A 7,902-nucleotide genomic window follows, 5' to 3' on the forward strand; every position below is an offset into this window, starting at 1 on the left:
CTACTACTACTACTACTACTACTACTACTACTACTGTTGGTGCTGGTGCTGCTGGTGCTGCTGCTGCTGCTGGTGGTGGTGGTGGTGCTGCTGCTGCTGCTGCTGATACTACTACTACTACTACTACTACTACTACTACTACTACTACTACTACTACTAGTACTAACATGATCACAACCGTAAAACACTGACACTAATGCTAACACTACGACGATGACGACGACGACGACCACCACCACCACTGTTATCACAGCTATCGCAATAAATTGTCACTAATGTCACAACCTCAACCATCGCAATCATCGCGAGCAACACTTATATCACACTTTATTTCGTACCAACTACGACCGATCATATTGGCATTGCCACAACATGCAATAACCATTGTCGCAAACTATACTATCACTTATACCACGACCATAACGATGACAACTATCACCACCAAAACAACAACAGCAGCAAATCAACACAAGAAGAATCTTTACTTAAGAGTCACTGGACCTGCTGGAAATAGCAGCCAAATCTTCCTCGAATAACAAGAGTGGAAAGAGTAAGGAATAAAAAAAAAGAAACAATGTTCATGGCTTTGTTGTATTTAATTATTGGTGTGCTTAGTTCAAAATTGACCTAGGGTTACGCAATAACAATAACAACAAGAAGAGCAACCGCCAATGTTATATGCTTCCAGCCGCCGGGGTGGGGTGGGGGGAGTTACTGCGTGGTTGCACAACCTGCTTGAAATGGCAGGCAAAATCGTTAGAGCGTCGGAAAAAATGGGTTGTGGTATTTGTTGCGAATGTATACATTCTGAGTTCAAATGCCGCCAAATGTAACATTGCCTTTCATTCTACCATGATCGATAAGGCTGAGAGTCCAAGACTTTCATTTGAACGGAGTATAACAAGGATATTCCTCAGATGCTACTGGGACACATTTTGAGTGTATTGGAGCCTTGCTCAACTAGGGTGCCTTTCCCCAGGACACAGGGAGTCACCCGGTCAAAGAATCGAAACCACGATCTAATGATGGTGAGCCCAACACTCTAACTATTCGACCACACATCTTCAAAAACTTTAGGGATGGGCAAAATGTCATCGTTTCGATTATAAATGTCCTCGATTAGAGCTCATCTGTAAACAGACTAAAACAAAAATTATCCATATCTAAAAATTATATAATTTCTCTCTTGCATATTCTTTACGACCCTCTCTCTCTCTCTCTCTCTCTCTCTCTCTCTCTCTCTCTCTCCACATACATACATACATACATACATGCATACATGCATACATACATACATACATACATACATACATACATACATACATATATACATACATACATATATATATATTTCAAGGTATCATTCTGTTGTTCTTATATATTGCAGAGTTAACATCTATATTTGATTCCTACAACGAACAAGGTTCCACGTTCCTCCTAACCTACGAAATAAGCTCAGTGCTATATGACAATATCTTTCAGAATCTACAGAGTAAAATGGACGCCAGAAACTTTCTAGCCTTCGGTAACACGACGGCTCTAGAGTCAGTTTGGGAGAAGGTTAGTATGATGTCACTTTATATAGTCATATTTATTACACCGTTTCCAGTAGGTACAGGGTCAGTGCAGCCTTCGACTTCTCTATCCAAAGGAATTTTTTACCCAAAATTTGCACGCTATTATTTATAGCTTTATCAGCTTCCAGTTTCACCGCTCTAAAAAATAAAATATTTCGTTTTTTCTTTGTTGCATATAACTCAGATTTGTACGAAGAATATACAAACATGTACGCGTAAGTGTGTTTATGTGTGCGTATATGCGTATGTATGTATGTATAGGTGTAGGAGTAGATCTATACCTAAAAAAAACAACAAAAATCAATATAGGCGCAGGAGTGGCTGTGTGCTAAGTAGCTTGCTTACCAACAACATGGTCCGGGGTTCAGTCCCACTGCGTGGCATCTTGGGCAAGTGTCTTCAACTATAGCCTCGGGCCGACCAAAACCTTGTGAGTGGATTTGGTAGACGGAAACTGAAAGAAGCCTGTCGTATATATGTATATATATATATGTATGTGTGTATGTGTTTGTATGCCTGTGTTTGTCCCCCCAACATCGCTTGACAACCGATGCTGGTGTGTTTATGTCCCCGTAACTTAGCGGTTCGGCAAAAGAGACCGATAGAATAAGTACTAGGCTTCCAAAGAATAAGTCCTGGGATCGATTTGCTCGACTAAAGGCGGTGCTCCAGCATGGCCACAGTCAAAAAGACTGAAACAAGTAAAAGAGTAAAAGAGAGATACACAAACACACGCACACACATTATGCAAATAAATACTTATACATCTACGTAATCATACAGCTAGACAAACGATCACACTACACCCGTTTTGGCTGAAAATGTTGTCAAGCCACATTTGAAAAGATTTTTGGTCGATCGGTTGAAGAATCATTGTCTAAATAAATAAATGTATGCTCTGTAAAAGTGAAGACGTGTGACCTAGTAGTTAGTCTGTTGCACTCATGATCTTACAATCGTGGTTTCGATTTCCAGCCTGCTGCATTCTTGAGCAAAATATTTACTTTCAGGTCACTCCACTTCACTCAGCTGTAAATGAGTTCTAGAAATAACTGAGAAACTAATCCTAACATTGACTAACATCCTGTTCAAGGTGGAGTGTTATAATTCTAGTCACTTATACACCACGGAAGCCGAATAAAACTCCAACCTTATAAGCCGGGGTTCATCATAGATCGTATGCTATTATTAAAGAAAGAAATGCGGTGAGCTGCCAGAATCGTTAGCGAGTCGGGCAAAATACTTAGCGGTATTTCGTCCGTCCTTACGGACGAAATACCACCGGGATCAAGACAATAAGTACCAGTTGAGTGCTGGGATCGATGTAGTCGACTATCCATCCCATTTCCCCAAATTTCAAGCCGAGAAAGGATTATGAAAGGATTATGAAAGATAGTAGAAACATTGATCAGCTCCGACTTAAATGGCTGCACATATACGATAGGATCTCCATTTCACTGAAGTTTTATTTGTTTTATATTGTCTTCTTTCACTCTCTGATTTTTTTTTTCTTTCTTTGAATAAAATTCTGATATAGGCAAAAGCAAACAATCTTCTCTCCGAATTTCACCAATGGGTGGTTGTTGTAACCGATAACCACCTTCCAGTCTGTCGTAACTGCTCTGATTACATAGTCATGTTACTGCCTGTGGCATTGTCAAACGAGTCCACTTGTAATACATCGTCGGTAAGTATAGCTTCTCGATTTGCATTGATATACTTTGCTGCTTTCTGCATGCTCACATCGATGCAAATAGTTGGGATTTAAGACACCATTTCAGGCATTTAGTGATTACGCGTCAGATTATAGTAGTAAAGAGATCTAAATGGAATCTTTACTACTTTACTAAGTAAGCACAATATAGCCAAATGGTTCGCAAGTTTACTAACAGTTGCTAAGAACACATATGTAATTCCACATTGAGATATCTCGAGGCAAATATCTTTTACCATAGTCTAGGATCGACCCAAGTCTCGTGAGAGAAACTGGTGAAACTTTAAATAATCCCTTCAAATGGATTGTATCAGTTATTCAAAGGCCGATCTTTTTCCTCACACTCAACCACTTACAAGCTGATTCTATGAATATGAGGGGTTGCTAAAAAGTTCTGGCTATGGGTAAAAGAAAATACAGGAGGATCAGTTAATTATGATTTTATTCAACATATTCCTCTCTCAGATTCACATACTTGTTGCAGCGATCCTTCAGTTTTTCTAATCTCTGTAAAAGAACACCGAAGGCTGGGCCTGCAACCGGGCCTTTCTCGAAATCCTTAAAGCCAGGAAGTTTCCAGCACCCCCTCGTATATAGATCAGTTGATCTGTATACGACTGAAAACAAAGAATTTCTGAGCGAGACTTTTAGAAAAATAAATCACAAAACAAATAGATCACAAAGTTTATGAAAAATTACATTACCTCATAAAAATATGGATTGTAGGATATTTGAAGGGAATTTCTCAGTGAATCAGTGACCTATCACATGAGTTGTCTCAGATTCATGCTAAGCCAACATTGTCTTTACAAAAGTAACCATACGGTGTTTTATGCAATCATGGTGTACCTAAAATTACAACCTCCAGTGATTACTTCCATGCACTAGACGGTAGAGTATGATTAGTTCCCGGGGGATTCGGTTGCTATTTCTACCAGATGCAAGCTGTTGACCCAATCAGTGTACATTCTACGAAACGTGGTATACCAGGTAAAGTGCACATGTCGGTTGAAGTGTTTTGCCAAAGATTCTCTGGAAACTAATTACTCTAATAAGTTATCAGAAATGCTTGTCGAATGATTCTAAACCTCAGCAGCATTATCAGCATGTTTTACATACCATCGCTAATATAATGTCCAAATCTCAAAACATGCATATAATAACAGATATAGAAAGAAGTGTACACGAACAGGTATGAGCACACATATGATACATACATACATATACATACATACATACATACATACATACATACATATAAACACGCACACACACAACTACGAATATGAAAATGCTTCGCTGGAAGAAGTCTAACAAGACAGAAGCATATATAGAATTATCACTGTACACACGAAAGATAAGATGACCTTCCTTCTATATATCCCCATTTAGTTTTCTTTTATTAATTTGTATTTCGAAGTTGTCTCCCTTGACTTTCTCAACAAAATTTATTATTGACGCTAATAACCTTTCTCTTTGTAAGGACTGAGATTTTATTTGACTGAATTGCTTGTTCTCTCACTTACCACCAGCTGATTATTCTTCCATTGTTGTGAAAAAATTGCCTTACAATACATATTTACCTGCGTATGCGCCGTAGGTTAGTGGTTAGAGCTTTCAATTCAAGACAAAAGTTCGTGAATTCAATCCCTGTAATTGGGTGCATTTTGTGTCCTTGAGCAAGGTACTTCATTTCATGTTACTCTAGTTATCAGCCGACGGTTGGGGTAACCCTCCTGCTCTTTAGCTGTCACATCTTAAATACACCGTTGTGTCAAGAATCAATGTACCGAGAGGGTGTCTGCACCTGCTCGTGACTACAGAAACACCTAAAGCATGTTACCAAACCAAACCAAACGAAACCAAACTAAACCAAATCAAACTAGACCAAACGCAAGTCACACATGATTGACAACTGATCTAGTTAAATCCTTTTGCGGTCAACTTAAAATTTCAGTAGTGAAAATATCTGCATGTCACGCTACCAATCACCCCACAGTGGATCAATAAAACAGATATAAATAATGTAAACGCTGAGTTTGATTGGTCTCTTCAAACTATAAATCGGTGGTCATTTCCAAAGTTAGAATTTCATTAATATTGTAGTAGTAGTAGTAGTAGTAGTAGTAGTAGTAGTAGTAGTAGCAGCAGCAGCTGTTCTTGTTCTTGTTGTTGCTCTAGTTACCATTATTGTTATTGCTGTTGATGTTGTTTGTTGTTGCTGCTGTTGTTATTGTTGTGGTTATCCTTGGAGTTCTTTTACTGTTGTTGTTGTTATTATTACTGTTGTTGTTGTTATTGTTATTTTCGTTCCACTGTTGCTGTTGTACTTTGCCCTTCTACAAACTACCTGCCCTCGTTAAGTATTTGAATGTTTCGTATTTAAGCTGTCCTTCTGGCAAATGCAGAAATACTTTCCATCGTGTAGTCTTATTTTTATTGCATACGTTTGTTTTTTCTGCACAACTAGCAACCAGGCACAATTCTGTGTGCCTTCAGTTGTACGTGCTATTTTATATTATTTTTCAGATTATTATTATTATCATCATTATTATTATTATTATTATTATTATTATTATTATTGTTCAGTTGTTTTATTTTTATAACGTGCTTTCACTTCACTACCGAGCGCAGTTCTGTGTGCCTTGGGTATGTGCTGTGGTTTGTTGTGATGTTCTTATTTTTACTGTTTTACGTAGGATGTGTGCGGTGCCTAGTAGTACTATTTACTGTATGCTATATATATTTGTTAGTCCTGGTGTGTTTGTTATGTATTTGTCTGAATAATTTTTATCATACCTAATGTTTATTATTGTTGTTGTTGTCGTTATTATTATTATTATTATTATTAATATTATTATTATTATTATTATTATTATTATTATTATTATGATATTGTTGTTGTTGTAGTTGTTGCTTGTCATCGTGGCTTTTTATTTCCTGCGACATTACAAGATGCCATATTTATTCACCACGTGACATACTATCCTCTACTATTCAACTGTAACCTTCTCTCCCAGGGTGGGTAAAAAAATAAAAAGCGAAATAAAAAAAACATATCACAGTTATAAAAATAATTGGCAATAACCCAAACTTGATTTTCGGTTAACGTTCTGCATAACATTTTCTTCTTCTTCTTCTTCTTCTTCTTCTTCTTCTTCTTCTTCTTCTTCTTCTTCTTCTTCTTCTTCTTCTTCTTCTTCTCCCCCTCCTCCTCCTCCTCCTCCTCCTTCACATCCTCCACCATGTAGACTAAAGTCGATCTCCATCACGTCTGTTGTCATTCATGCCTGCCAACTAGGGAACCAGCCTCTACAAAATAGTTCGACTTTCTAGAAATAGTAACTATATTCTCTCTCGAATCACACCCTAAGAATATATTGGAGACTTTAATCACAGACATACTGTAGCTGAACAATATGGTTGGATGGCCATAGCTGGAACGCTTTTGATCATAGGTTCACCCACTGGAATTTTGGTCAGGCGTTAAACAAGAGTAAAAACAACAGCGAGGACGTTTATATGTGATCACTCGATCGGGTAGAAATAACAGCCACATGTACATCAAATAACATGCTCTACCTGTCTTAAAAGGAGGAGTGTATTGGATAATATAGATCTATACCTAAAAAAAAAAAAAAACAATCAATATAGGCGCAGGAGTGGCTGTGTGGTAAGTAGCTTGCTTACCAACCACATGGTTCTGGGTTCAGTCCCACTGCGTGGCACCTTGGGCAAGTGGCTTCTACTATAGCCTCGGGCCGACCAAAGCCTTGTGAGTGGATTTGGTAGACGGAAACTGAAAGAAGCCTGTCGTATATATGTATATGTATATATATATGTGTGTATTTGTGTGTGTGTGTTTGTACCCCCAACAATCGCTGCTGGTGTGTTTACGTCCCCGTAACCTAGCAGTTCGGCAAAAGAGACTGATAGAATAAATACTAGGCTTACAAAGAATAAGTCTTGGGGTCAATTTGCTCGACTAAAGGCAGTGCTCCAGCATGGCCGCAGTCAAATGACAAACAAGTAAAGAGTAAAGTGTAAAGAGTAAAGAGTAAGCAATGATGGAATGCTTTTGATCACAAGTTTGTGCGATTAATATTAACCTGAAATTCAGTAACAACGACAACGGTAGTATCGATAATGGTTTTTAAAATGTTTGCACATGGACAGCAGCTTGTGAGTGTGGGGTGGGGGGGGAGATGAAATCGATTACATCGTCCGCTGTATTTGACTGCAACCTATTTTATCGATCCCGAAAGGATGAAAAATCGACCTCGGCGAAATTTGAGCTCAGAACGTAAGGACAGGCGAAATACTGCTAAGCATTTTGTCCGGCGTGCTAACTCGCGGCTTTAGCAGAGGCAGTAGTAATAGCAACAATAATAGTGCAACAAAAGCAACAACGACAACGATGATGACGACGACGATAAACAACGACAACCTCCTTCATCACTGTATGATTCTCAATTTGACATCATTTGTTCTATAATTTTCAATATTATAAAACCTTCGAAGGTGACGAGCTGGCTGAATCGGTAGCACGCCGGGCAAAATTCTTGGCAGAATTTCATCCGTCTTTACGTTCTGAGTTCAAATACCGCCGAG

General features: G+C 38.4%; 1 protein-coding gene across 2 annotated transcripts in view; it reads left to right on the plus strand.

Moving 5' to 3' along the window:
* LOC106867909 (ionotropic receptor 25a) overlaps nt 1–7,902 on the plus strand; it is a 146,218-nt gene that overhangs the window by 89,440 nt on the left and 48,876 nt on the right. For both annotated transcript variants that reach the window (XM_052969756.1, XM_052969755.1), the window contains exons 5-6: nt 1,388–1,560; nt 3,115–3,264. In XM_052969756.1, coding sequence (XP_052825716.1) covers nt 1,388–1,560; nt 3,115–3,264 — 323 coding nt within the window. The remainder of the gene's footprint in view (nt 1–1,387; nt 1,561–3,114; nt 3,265–7,902) is intronic.

Source organism: Octopus bimaculoides, chromosome 7 (genome assembly GCF_001194135.2).
Source record: "Octopus bimaculoides isolate UCB-OBI-ISO-001 chromosome 7, ASM119413v2, whole genome shotgun sequence".
NCBI classification, from domain to species: Eukaryota; Metazoa; Mollusca; class Cephalopoda; order Octopoda; family Octopodidae; genus Octopus; species Octopus bimaculoides.